The 14142-nt window shown below is 48.1% G+C and overlaps 1 protein-coding gene across 1 annotated transcript in view; it reads right to left on the bottom strand.

The window, feature by feature from the left end:
* Positions 1–14142, bottom strand: part of MXRA8 (matrix remodeling associated 8) — a 49556-nt gene that overhangs the window by 9281 nt on the left and 26133 nt on the right. The window contains exon 6 of the mRNA XM_033922736.1: positions 9298–9456. Within this exon, the coding sequence (XP_033778627.1) occupies positions 9298–9456 (159 nt within the window). The remainder of the gene's footprint in view (positions 1–9297; positions 9457–14142) is intronic.

Here is a 14142-nt window from a genome sequence, read left to right as displayed (position 1 = left end):
TAAGGGTCCCAAATTTTCAAAAATAAACTTAGGAAAAAAGCGAGCTGAACATGGACGACTTAACTAAAATAAAATAAAATAAATTTGCTGGGTCTGCTTTTTCTCGTATTATGCTAAGCTGTGCAGTGACTAAAAAACATTTCTGCTTTAAATATCTCTGTTTTTCACTCTTCAAAGCAGTGCTTCTCCACAAGAGCTAGATACATTACAGCCAGTTTTGACTGCTTTAGCGACAATCGCATTTCCTGACCCGATGTACAAAATGGCTCAACGTCCTGCCTCTCAGCTGTTCGGGCTTCCCTTGCTGGCTCTGCACTTGTGTGAGAGTCGCTCTCACAGTGATCAATTGGATGGGAGAGACGGGGATTACGAAGAACCTCCACACAAATCATTTGCATGCAAAATTTTGGGTGCATCGATAGTTCTTTTAGAATCGGCGCAGACCCACACAGTACTACTGATCCAGTGTAGTGCATCCAGCCCTTAGTCCTTGGGGTGCACTCATCTAGTCAGGTTTTCAGGATATCCACAATGAATATGCATAAAATAAATTTGTATAGGGTTACCATATGGCTCCAGAGAAAGGAGGACGGATTGAGTCAAGCTTTCAATGGAAGCAAAACCTGAATGTCTCAATCTGTCCTTCTTTTTCTGGAACCATATGGTAACCCCAGATTTGCATATCAAGTGAGCAGAGTATGCAAATCTTTCTCATGCATATTCATCATAGATGTTCTGAAAACCTGACTGGATGGGTGAGAGAACCGCTGCTGTAGGCAATATTTGATATTTTTATTGTTATGAATCTAAGTCGGTGGTTTCCATCCCTGATCCTGAAGGCACCCCAGCCAGTCAGGTTTTCAGGATATCCATAATGAAAATTCATGAGAAAGTTCTGCATGCACTGACTCCACAGCATGCAAATCTCTCAAGAATATTCATTGTGGACAGTGGCGTACCTAGGGTATGTGGCACCCGGGGCCCATCATTTTTTGACACCCCCCCCCCCCCCTCATGTAAAATTTTTTTTTTTTTTTTTTTTTTTTGCAATAACCATGAAATGGAATAAATGGTCAGAATAGAAACAGGCAGTGAAAATTTTCTTTTTTTTTTTTTTTTTTCAAAGTATTTTTATTGAGAATGGCAAAAGGTCCAGACAAGCAACCATGGTCTGTACAGAAACTTATACATTATCAAAAAGAACACAGAATGAGAGTAACAGCAACAACAAGCATGAACAAGCCTCTCCCAAGAGAAAATTGCCAATGAGAGGCATAGCAATACACAACAAAAGGCCAAAACTTGGGGCAAGCAAACAAATCCCACCCCAGAACCCACAAGAATAATAAGCCGGACTAGACCCTCAGCCATATTTTATAATGAAAAAAACCCCCACAAGCAACAACACCCAGACCGCTCACCAGACACACCAATCCGCACAACAAGCACCCAAGAAACACCCAGCCACCACCCAGACAAAACTACCAGACACACCTACCCCACCAAGCCCAGACCCAACCCCCCCTCCCCAGAGAGTGCAAGCGCAAAGTGGACCGTGAAAAGGGCAGCTGCAGAAGTGGAAAGCCCCAGATAAGTAGGTTAGCTAAAGAAAGCCCACAGATAGAAGAAATCAGGATAACAGAAGTTCCAACAAATGCTCCCACAGAAAATTTTCTTTTATTGAACCTCATTTATGTAACCATTATTCCAAACATAACATAACATAAATTATGTCTGAATTGTCATGACATCAGAAGTACATATGGAGTAGTTGCAGGTGATGCTTGGGACAGTTCTGATTATGTTAGTTTGGTTTTATGTGTTTTTTTAATAGAAGGGTTTTTATTTCTTTTTTTAAGGTTTTGTAGTTTGTGGTCGAGGTCAATAGGTTGTAGAGTTGGGGGTCAAGTGTTGCAGCTCGAATGGCTAGGAGGTTGTCGAACAGTTTTTTTCTTTTGACGTTTTTGGTTGGAGGGTGTGTGAATGGTGCGTGAGTTCTCCTATGTCTGTTTGAAGTGGATTGAATTATTTAGCTGAAGAAATTAGTTACCCCCCCCCATTCCACACACATTAATTCTCTTCCATTTTTGTTCCCATTATAAAAAAACACTGATAAGTTCCCAGGAAAAAAATACATTAAAATAAGAAGTGAAAACAAAGGCCCCTACAGATGAGAACATAACATAAGAATAGCCTAACTGGGTCACACCAATGGTCCATCATGCCCAGTAGCCCATTCTCATGGTAGCCAATAGTGCTGCCTGATTCAGAGAAAAATATTTCATTCGATCCGATTCACCCTGTTGAATCGATTTTTCGATTAGATTCACTGTTAATGACACCGCTTTTTAAGTTTAAACAAAGTATAACAATAAATTTCACAACAACAATAAATTTCACAAAGTACTTAAAAAAAAAAAAATCACATTTTTCCATTAAAGCAGTTCTGGAGACATTTGCTTGAACAGTCTTTTTTCCCAGTCCATAAGCAAGCAATATGAAAAAGATTTCCTTAATTATCTACTCAAACATTTTTGCTATTTACTTTCATTGTACCTAGACTATTATTCAGTAGAAAAAATTTAGTTTGTTCAATCAAGCAGAACATTCACTCATAGAAGTCCAATGTCCACACAGGATTTGATTGAACAAACAAATTTTTTCTACTGAATAATAATTTAGGTATACTGAATAGCAAAAATGTTAAAGCCACACAGAAAAGCAGTAAAAGTCAATAGGTTCTCCAAGTGGGAACAACTGAGTGCACCAATCCAGGGCAAGCAGACGCTTCCCCCATGTCTTAATAACAGACAATGGACTTTTCCTCCAGGAATTTGTCCAAACCTTTCTTAAAACCAGCTACGCTATCTACTTTTAACATAACTTCTGGCCACTTCATTTTTAAGCTTAGATCTTTCCTTCCAAACAGAGACCTTGCTAGATGTCAAATACAGCACAAGGTAACTGTGCAGGAAATGAATCTCCTCATACACCCACCATATAGTGCAAAAATGTGCAAAGGTCTGTTTTTTTCTTTCGATCACTACATAGCCTAATGCCACACAAGCAGCGCTGTTACAAACATATTCTGAAGGTCAATGCTAAGGTTGACAAAGTTTCCTTCCTTGGACCAGAAGGAGATACTGACAAACCACTGGAAGAGATTCTAAAACAACTACCCAGAAATAACACCCAAAGACCCACTCAGTGTGTGAACCAGTTGAGTGGAGTGGACTAACTGGGGGTGGAAATGGGCCCAGAGTTTGCTCAGCAGAATTTCCCAGACTACCTCTTCCTCTCAACACACTGACATGCTACCACCACCACCAACACTAGGAACACCTCACCGAGTATGCCAGCAATGCTTATAAACTTTATAAAACACATTATTATATTTTCTTATAAAGCATATATTTTAACTGAACTCAGCCTTGCCATTCACAAAAATAGAAAAGTTCCCATTTCAAGCTGTCTCATGTACACTTTTCAAATCTAACATATTGTAATCACAAAACAGAAAATAAAATTATTTTTTCTACCTTTTGTTCTCTGATCAATATTCAAATCTTGTTGGTCCCAGGCTCTTGTTGTCTTGCTTGCCAGGGTCTCCTTTCTCCGTGCTAACCATCCGTCTGCCATCTCTGTTCTCCCCTTCCGTTTCCCTTCCCTCTCCCGGAGATCTGGCATCTTTCCTTTTTTTTGTCTCCATCCACAGATTCACCTTTTCTCAACTCCCCACCACCCCAGGATCCACCATCTCTCCCTTTCTGTTCCCAACTATCCTCCTATCCAGTATCTCTATCCCCCCTCCACACCATCCCCTGTTTCCAAGTTCTCTCCCTTTCTGTTCCTTCCCTCCCTAAATCCCATTATGCACCATCTCTCTCCCACTCCTCTGTTTTTAGACCCATTATTTCTAACCCCCAAAGTCTGGCATATGCACGTATCTTTGAACCCCCCCTTCCCTCTCTCCCTCTGTGTACTTTTACACCAGGACCCCCCTCCCCCGAAGGTCTGTCCCCCCTCCGAAGGGCTACACCCCACCCCTGAAGACCTGCACCCCCCGAAGGACTTTACCTCCCACCCGAAGGTCTGTCCCCCTCTGAAGGCCTAAACCCCACCCCTGAAGGCCTGCACCCTCCCCGAAGGATTGTACCCCCCACCCGAAGGTCTGTCCCTCCCTGAAGGCCTGCACCCATCCCGAAGGCCTGCACCCACCCCGAATGCCTGCACCCACCCCGAAGGCCTGCACCCACCCCGAAGGCCTGCACCCCCGAAGGCCTGTCCCCCCCCTTGAAGGCCTGACCCCCCCTTGAAGGCCTGCCTGCTTGTCCCCCCTTGAAGGCCTATCCCCCCTTAAAGGTCTGCCTGTCCCACCCCCTTGTAGGCCTGTCCCCCCTTAAAGGTCTGCCTGTCCCACCCCCTTGTAGGCCTGTCCCCCCCTTGAAGGCCTGACCCCCCCTTGAAGGCCTGCCTGCTTGTCCCCCCTTGAAGGCCTGTCCCCCCCCCTTGAAGGTTGGCACCCCCCCAAAGGCCTGCACCCCCTTGTAGGCCTGTCCCCCCCTTGAAGGCCTGCCTGCTTGTCCCCCCTTGAAGGCCTGTCCCCCCCCTTGAAGGCCTGCACCCCCCCTTGAAGGTTGGCACCCCCCCAAAGGCCTGCACCCCCTTGAAGGCCTGCACCCCCTTGAAGGTCGGCACCCCCCCCTGTAGGCGTGCCCCCCCCCTGAAGGCCTGTCCCCCCCTTGAAGGCCTGTCCCCCCCCTTGTAGGCCTGCACCCCCTTGTAGGCCTGTCCCCCCCCCCTTGTAGGCCTGTCCCCCCCTTGAAGGCCTGCCTGCCTGTCCCCCCCTTGAAGGCCTGCACCCCCTTGAAGGTCTGCACCCCCCCCCGAAGACCTGCACCCCCCCTTGAAGGCCTGCCTGCCTGCCTGTCACCCCCCCTCCCCCTTGAAAGTCTGCCTGCCCGCCCGCCCGCCCCACCCTGAAGGCCTGATGCCCCGACCCACCCCGAAGGACCATTCGCCCCCCTGGCCTCCCCGCACTACCTATGAAGCAGCCGCAGCAGGATCGCGACGTCAGCTATATTTGCGCTACTTAGGAGCTGCTTCCTGCGTCGCGGTCCCGCCCCCTCCTCTGACGTCAGAGGAGGGACGGGACCGCGGCGCAGGAAGCAGCGCCCAAGCAGCTGAGGGATTGCTGACGTCGCGATCCTGCTGCGGGCTGCTTCATAGGTGTGCTGGAAGGTCAGTGGGGCGAGCGGTCCTTCGGGCGTGGGGGGGGACTGAGCGGCAAGGCCGGGAACACCCCCTCAGGGCTGGTACCCGGGGCGGCCCGCCCCCCCCGCACCCCCCTAGGTACGCCACTGCACCGAACCAAACTGATAGAAGGAGAATGAGCTTCTTCAGGGATCTGACCCAGTTCTAATACCTCTCCGTCTCCGTGCCGACCGACCCCCTCAAGGACCGACCCTTGGAAACATGTTTTCAGGCTTGGAATCCAGTTAAAAGGCAATAGACGCTCTGTCTATACCTGGGACCAAACTGAAAGAAATTTGTCCAGCCCTGGCAAGTTCAAACCCAACTCAAACCAAATTCTGCACTCCTGGGGAAGGGGGAGGTTTTGCTTCTGAGAAAGTGCTCCTTAGTACATCAGAATCTCTGTCTGCTTCTTGGCACCAGCACTGGAGAAATAATGAGCCGCCCTACTTTCTTTCTGCATGTGAAGCCATCTGGAGGGGGGGGGGGTGTGTTTGTGAGTACCAGAAGGCACTGCGAGGAAGGAACGGGGTATATTAGTAGATCTGTGTGTGATGGAGGGCACTAGGGCCAGCAGGAGTGAGGTACATAGTTAGAGCTGTAGAGGGGGGGGGGGGGGGAGAAGGAGGGTGTCCCTATTGCAAGGGAGGAGTGAGGTTTTCCCTCGCCTTTTCTTCAGTCCTAAAGTTCACATTTTCTGGCTTTGGCTGCCTTCAGCAGTCATGCGACCGGGTAACAAAGCCCCCCTGACCCTGCACGCTGTCTGATTCGGCTGCTGTTGAACAGTTTGCGTGCCGGAACCCTTCTCAGGCTGAGTGGAATTTGGGTTATGAGCTGCAGGGAGTGGTTGTGAATTTCTCCGTGAGAACCTTGTGCATCATCCTCCAGCTTGAGTTCCGATCCTCCCCGAGGCTGACGTATTTCCTGTTGCCTCAGCTTTCAACAGCAATCTGACCTGGAGGAGGGGAGAACAAGGCCTGGGAATGCATTTATCTGAGTTTGGGGTTTAGGTTTCTGCCACTTGGTGCTGAATGTAAGACGCGCGCACGAGGACGCGCACGCGTAGACGTCCGCACGTAGACGCCCGCACTAGACGTCCCCACGTAGACGTCCGCACTAGACGTCCCCACGTAGACGTCCGCACTAGACGTCCGCACTAGACGTCCCCACGTAGACGTCCCCACGTAGACGTCCGCACTAGACGTCCGCACTAGACGTCCCCACGTAGACGTCTAGTGCGGGCGTCTAGTGCGGACGTCTACGTGGGGACGTCTAGTGCGGACGTCTAGTGCGGGCGTCTACGTGGGGACGTCTAGTGGGGACGTCTAGTGGGGACGTCTAGTGGGGACGTCTACGTGGGGACGTCTAGTGCGGACGTCTAGTGCGGACGTCTAGTGGGGACGTCTAGTGCGGACGTCTATTGCGGACGTCTAGTGGGGACGTCTAGTGCGGACGTCTATTGCGGACGTCTAGTGGGGACGTCTATTGCGGACGTCTATTGCGGACGTCTAGTGGGGACGTCTAGTGCGGACGTCTATTGCGGACGTCTAGTGGGGACGTCTATTGCGGACGTCTAGTGGGGACGTCTAGTGCGGACGTCTAGTGGGGACGTCTAGTGGGGACGTCTAGTGCGGGCGTCTAGTGCGGGCGTCTAGTGGGGACGTCTATTGCGGACGTCTAGTGGGGACGTCTATTGCGGACGTCTAGTGGGGGCGTCTAGTGCGGGCGTCTAGTGGGGACGTCTAGTGCGGGCGTCTAGTGCGGACGTCTACGTGGGGACGTCTAGTGCGGGCGTCTAGTGCGGACTCAAGCTGGAGGAGGATGCACAAGGTTCTCACGGAGAAATTCACAACCACTCCCTGCAGCTCATAACCCAAATTCCACTCAGCCTGAGAAGGGTTCCGGCACGCAAACTGTTCAACAGCAGCCGAATCAGACAGCGTGCAGGGTCAGGGGGGCTTTGTTACCCGGTCGCATGACTGCTGAAGGCAGCCAAAGCCAGAAAATGTGAACTTTAGGACTGAAGAAAAGGCGAGGGAAAACCTCACTCCTCCCTTGCAATAGGGACACCCTCCTTCCCCCCCCCCCCTCTACAGCTCTAACTATGTACCTCACTCCTGCTGGCCCTAGTGCCCTCCATCACACACAGATCTACTAATATACCCCGTTCCTTCCTCGCAGTGCCTTCTGGTACTCACAAACACCCCCCCCCCCCTCCAGATGGCTTCACATGCAGAAAGAAAGTAGGGCGTCTCATTATTTCTCCAGTGCTGGTGCCAAGAAGCAGACAGAGATTCTGATGTACTAAGGAGCACTTTCTCAGAAGCAAAACCTCCCCCTTCCCCAGGAGTGCAGAATTTGGTTTGAGTTGGGTTTGAACTTGCCAGGGCTGGACAAATTTCTTTCAGTTTGGTCCCAGGTATAGACAGAGCGTCTATTGCCTTTTAACTGGATTCCAAGCCTGAAAACATGTTTCCAAGGGTCGGTCCTTGAGGGGGTCGGTCGGCACGGAGACGGAGAGGTATTAGAACTGGGTCAGATCCCCGACCCACCCCGAAGGACCATTCGCCCCCCTGGCCTCCCCGCACTACCTATGAAGCAGCCGCAGCAGGATCGCGACGTCAGCTATATTTGCGCTACTTAGGAGCTGCTTCCTGCGTCGCGGTCCCGCCCCCTCCTCTGACGTCAGAGGAAGCAGCGCCCAAGCAGCTGAGGGATTGCTGACGTCGCGATCCTGCTGCGGGCTGCTTCATAGGTGTGCTGGAAGGTCAGTGGGGCGAGCGGTCCTTCGGGCGTGGGGGGGGACTGAGCGGCAAGGCCGGGAACACCCCCTCAGGGCTGGTACCCGGGGCGGCCCGCCCCCCCCGCCCCCCCCCTAGGTACGCCACTGATTGTGGATATCCTGAAACTTGACTGGCTGGGGTGCCTCCAGGACCAGGTTTGGGAATCAATGATCCTGGTAAGCCAGGAATCCGCCATATTCTAAATCTGCTGGAGGAAAAGTCCATAGTCTGTTATTGAGACAGACATGGGGGAAGCCACCGCTTGCCCTGGATCGGTAGCATGTTCTATGTTGCAATTGTAGGACTGTTATACAGGAGCGGTGATATGGGTAAAGATTAGCGGAATTAATGCTGTAATAATGGTATTACATGGATAAGCATAATTTAGTCAGCAATATGGATAGCAGTAGCTTTTGATAGTTATAAGATGTATTGTTTTTAAATAAGTTTGTAGGTTGATTGTAAACTGCTTAGTTTTGTAAGCAGTATTTTATTTATTTTTAAATAAATAAATATTTGGGATTCTGAAATTTTACTAGTCTTTGAGGTTCTAGAATTTTATTACTCTTTCAGATTCTGCACGGAATCTTGATACTCTTTGAGGTTCCAGAATGTTGCTACTATTTGGGTTTTTGCCAGGTACTAGTGACCTGGATTGGCCACCGTGAAGACGGGCTACTGGGCAAGATGGACCATTGGTCTGACCCAGTAAGGCTATTCTTAGGTTCTTATGCTCATAACCCCAGCACGTGGAACCATATTAAATGTGTATTCTCTGGATGCTCTTTGGACTGGATAAACTGAATTTACCGCACTTTGCTTTTTTTTTTTTACTGGGATCCCAGCATAGAATCTAAATCAGGTGTTCTCAGCATCGTCCTTGGGACACACTTAGCCAGTCAGATTTTTATTATATCCTCAATGAACATATATGAAATAGATTTGCATATAGTGGAGGTAGTATCCATGCAAATATAACTCATATATATTCATTATGAATATTCTAAAAACCTGGCCTGTTTGCAGCACTCAAGGCTGAAACTGCTGCATCCCTAATCTAAGCTATGAGCTGAAGATGGTCTCTTTTTATCCTTCTGGTTAAAATGAAGAATCTGTGTAGTATAGGATATGGGGGTGAATGGCACGAGGGAGTTTATATCCTGATATCCAACCCCTCTAAACATGAAAATATTACAGCTGCAGAAAAAGCAAGATGATTAAACCTCAAGTTTGAAACTAAATTCATGCCAGGCCCACTCACCTCTCTGGCGACGCCTACGGGTGATGAGAACTACAGCCGCCAGCAGGATGAGGAAGAGGAGGAGGGTGGCCAGGATGTATCCCAGCTGCTGAATGAAATGCATGCGGCTCTCAGGAATGATGACATTGATTACCTTGTGCTCTTTTCCCACATTTGAATCTGGAATGAAGAAATGCGGTGGGCAACAATGCAGAGGTTTAGATTGTTATTCACAGCTGGGCCTAAACTCTGTACCAGCAGAGTACCAGAAGCAGGCCAACATACAACCAGGGCCTTTTTTGAGAGGGAACTCAGGGGTACTAGAACATCAATACACCCATTATAAAACTAAATAAACCAGATTAATACAAATCAGTCCTACATAGTCAATGCTAATAGAAAGCCATGTCCTTTTCATACACCCAGATTCACCCTTGCCCAGGATGGTATAAGTAATCACAAACTAAAAATAGAAATATGTAGTCAAAAGTTAAACTGAACCACCAAGAAGCCAGACTGCATACAATGCAACACCACAGAAACAGTAACACGTACCCTAAAACTGGGCAAAATATAAAGACAGCAGATGTAAATTTGAAAAAAGATGGCATATAACAATCACTACTTTACAAATTAGCAAATAGAAATAAAACAAAATGTGAAAAATAAGATAATACATTCTATTGTTCTAATACATTTTTCAATTAGTTTTCAGAGGCTAAAACCTCCTTCCTCAAGTAAGTGCAGTCTACGACGGGAACTCCCACAGCCATTTCCTAATGGTGATCTGCACGGGGCAGGAGTGTAGGAAGATCGCTCCTGCCCCGAAAGTCCTCTAGACCACCAGGTAAGGCCGGGAAGGAAGCAGGGAGGTGGGGGTGGGTCAGAGCCGGATATTCGTGGTTTTTCGCTATTCGCGGTCCAGCTCTGCCCGTATCCCCCGCGAATAACGAGGGAGAAGTGTATTGATCTGAATTTGATTGGTTGAGCAGCTACTGCCTGCTGCCTGCTCAGCCAATCAAATTCAGAGCAGTGCCCTCAGGGCCTTCAGAGGGTTGGGTTTTCTTTCTTCCCACCCCCTCCTGGATGGGTACCTCTCTCTCTTTTTTCCTCCCTGCAGGCTGCTGCTTGCAATCTTCGGACAACAGGCAGCATCAGTCAGCTGAACATGCTGACTTTAGCAGCCCCAGAAACTTTCCCTCTGCTTCAACTTCCTGTCCCTGCAGAGGTGGGACACCGCAGAGGAAAAGGGCCGCCAAAGGCATCATGTTTAGCTTAATGATGCTGCTGGCAGCTGAAGATTGCAGGGTGCATCATGCAAAAGGGACCAGAGCACCCCTTATGATCTGCATCTGGGGTGGACCGCCCCCACCGTTCTGTCCTTGCTACGCTACTGGTTTTTATATTATGAAAAAGGTCAAATATGTATTTTCCCAGGTATTACTGTCTTCTTCTTATGTGATCTGCATAGAACTTATGAGGTATTTGGGGAATAAAACATTGTATTAGATTAGGAATAAACATTCTCTTATATATGAATGATTTTTTTTTTTTGGGGGGGAGGGGGATCAGAGGGAAGGCAATAAGCCAGTACTGAGCAGCTTGCATCAGTCACTGCTCACTGCCGGTGAAGTGAAGTTTAAAAGGTAAGCGAGGGGAGAGATACTGGGAGTTTTTAGCTGCAAGGCTTGCGGATCCCTGTCGGCCACAATCTAGGTCTTCAGCAACTGGGTGGGCCCATCTAGGCCCACCTGTGGCTACGCCATTACATCCATCGAGTGTAAATCCTGTTTAAGTAAATGACCAGCATAAGAATGGTCACAACACAGCAGATTCATCACTGATATAATTATTATGCTAGGTGACACAAGCAGAACTGGATTCGGTGAAGGGCAACCAAATTTTGGCACAGAAAAAAAAAATGCACACTGAGCACTGTTCTATAAAGGGCGCTCTGAGTTGGGCAACAGTGTGTAGCACCGAGATCAGTGTCCGAATTTAGGCGTAAGAATTTACAGCAACTGAAACCTGGTAGAAATCCTTTGCATGCAAATTAGACGCTGATCCTCTGAATTCTATAATACTGTGCAGCGTGCACATCTGTAGTGAATGCCCCGTGGCTATGTTCTCTTTTCAGTTACGCGCCAAAAGATTTGCACATGCACCTTCATAGAATACTGCTTAGCAAGAGGCCCACGCAAATCCAAATTGTTCACAATTGACAGCGGTAACTGATTGTTAGCACCCAATTACTGGCGCTAATTGGCTCATTACTTAAAGTGCACGTGCAAATTGGACACATGCACAAATTTGCACGCATAATTCTGGCCACCACCTATGGAATCTGGGGGACAACGTCTCACATTACTAAGAGATGCCATTAAAAGTCTGTGCCAAGAAATGACCTTCTTGGGATTGGGGGTGGCTATCTCCATAAGAATGTCAGTCTGCAAGATAGGCTGAGAGGTATGTGAACCTAGTATGATTCCTTCGGTTATCAATCCAGCTTTCCAATCTCCTGGATTCTCGTCAAAACACTGAGATGATGTCTCCCGTTGACACAGAAACATGACAGAAGATAAAGGCCGAATGGCCCAGCCAGCCTGTCAATCCGCAGCATCTACTCTCTCCTCCTCTCCTTAAGAGATCCCACATTAGGGTTACCAGATTTCATCTGTGAAAAAAAAAGACCATGTGGCCCCGCCCCATTCTGTCCCAGCCCTGCCCCACTCCACCCCTAGCCCTGCCCCATTCCACCCCAGCCCCGCCCCACTCCACCCCTAGCCCTGCCCCATTCCACCCCAGCCCCGCCCCCACACAAACTTTGTCTCTTCTTCCCTAAGCTCAGGGCTGCATCTGGAGGGCCTCCGAAAATGCACAAATGTAATATGATGATGTTACCCGCATGTGTTCATGCATGTGACATCATGGCGCTTTATCCGTGCTTGCTCGGAGGCCCTCTAGCTGTGGCCCCGAGTTCAGGACCTTCCAAAACTTGGACAAACTGTGGGGTTCTGGAAATCCCCCCCCCGGGCACCCGGATAGTCCTCTAAAAAGAAGACATGTCCGGGTTTTCCTGGACATCTGGAAATCCTATCTCACGTGCCCGTCCCACACTTTCATGAATTCAGACACAGTCTTAGTCTCCACCACCTCTACTGGGAGACTATTCCACATATCTACCATCCTTTCTGTAATAAAGTATTTCCTTAGATTACTCCTGAGCCTATCACCTCTTAACCTCATGAAATCCTGGGGCCTGAAAGTTTACAGGGTGGGGAGCCCAGCATTTACCATAATCTGTACAATCTGTGCTGAGATATTCTGCTGTTCAGCCCTAAACCCATCAATTAATGCAAGTTACTTCATGAAAAGAGCAGTGATTAGCATTTTTAAAATTATAAGTCTCAAAGCCAAAAGCCTACACACATTTGTATAGCAAAGGCAGTGCTGACCAGTCTTTAATAGGGTTAGCAGATTTTTCCCAAAGGAAAATCTGGACCCATGGCCACGTCCCCAGGCCCACTCAGTTCCACCCACATCACGCCCCCAGCCCCACCCCCCTTAAGCTGTTCGTGCATCGGGATGGCATACGCACATGCGATGTGATGACGTCGCACGCATGCACGTGTGCGCGCACTATGTCACCGTGTTGCATTCGCGCGTTCGCGGATGCCATCCCGACGTCGGAAGTTTTCCAAAACCCCAGATGAAGTGCCAGGTTTTGAAAAGCTGTCCGGACATGTCCGTGGAAATCCGAACATCTGGTAACCCTAGTCTTTGAGAACCCCTAAACATGTCTGGCTGTCAGGTTAAGAAAAATTGCAAATTACCTTAGTTCTTAGTCCATATATTTTATGAATATTCATTGTGGATAGCACCCAGAAATCCCAAACCTTTTCACAGCCCTTGAGGAGCAGAGTTTGTGATGCCTAATGGTAGAATGACCGTTATAGCTGCATGTCTAGAGGGCCAAGCTAAGCCAGTCCTGGTTTCATCCCCAGTGAATGAAGGGAGACATAGGGCTCCTTTTACAAAGCCTCGCTAAGGGCCTTAACGCGCGGAATAGCGTGCGGCTAAATTGCCGCACGCGCTAGCCGCTACTGCCTCCTTTGGAGCAGGCGGTAGATTTCCGGCTAGCGCGCGCTATTCCGGTGTGTGCATTAAAACGGCTAGCGTGGCTTTGTAAAAAGAGCCCATAGTTTTGATTTCCCTGTTGCATTCTCCATATGATTTTCGTTTTGTAGTTCAAGTTTCAAGTTTATTGGTTTTTTATACCCCGATCATAAAACAAATATCTGACCGGTTAACAATAAAATTTAAATAAGGAAGAAAGAAATATTTAAATGTGTTTAGAGAGATTAGTGAGAAAAATAGAAACATATAAAACGTATGGACAGACCTGACGGTAAGGGTAAGTGGGGAGGTTGGGAAAAAGTTACATAATCTTAGGAGAAATGAGATAGAGGGAAGGGATATAACACAGGGGGCGGGGGTGCCTGATATGAGTGATATGCTCTGAGGATGATAATTAGATGGAAAAAGAAATCAACAAGTGGACGAGGAAAAGATTAAGATTTGACATAGGCATCTTTAAATAGATAAGTTTTAAGAATAGTCTTAAATTTTGGTAATTGGATTTCGTCCCGAAGAAATTGGGGGAGAGAGTTCCATAATGTGGGTGCAGTTATGGCGAAGTTAGTATTCCTGGTATAGAAGGATTCTTTTAGAGACGGAATGAAAAGAAGTTTTTGATCAGATGTGCAAAGGTTGGATTATTGTAAAGCAATGTACAGCATATGGGTATATCATCATCCTAATGTTTCTATAGGGCACCCGCTCAAACTCAGGGGCGGAAAATTTCAT

This window comes from Geotrypetes seraphini, chromosome 15, assembly GCF_902459505.1.
Source record: "Geotrypetes seraphini chromosome 15, aGeoSer1.1, whole genome shotgun sequence".
Lineage (NCBI taxonomy): Eukaryota > Metazoa > Chordata > Amphibia > Gymnophiona > Dermophiidae > Geotrypetes > Geotrypetes seraphini.
The sequence above is the reverse complement of the archived record's forward strand: the minus strand, read 5'-3'. Positions and strand labels throughout refer to the sequence as shown.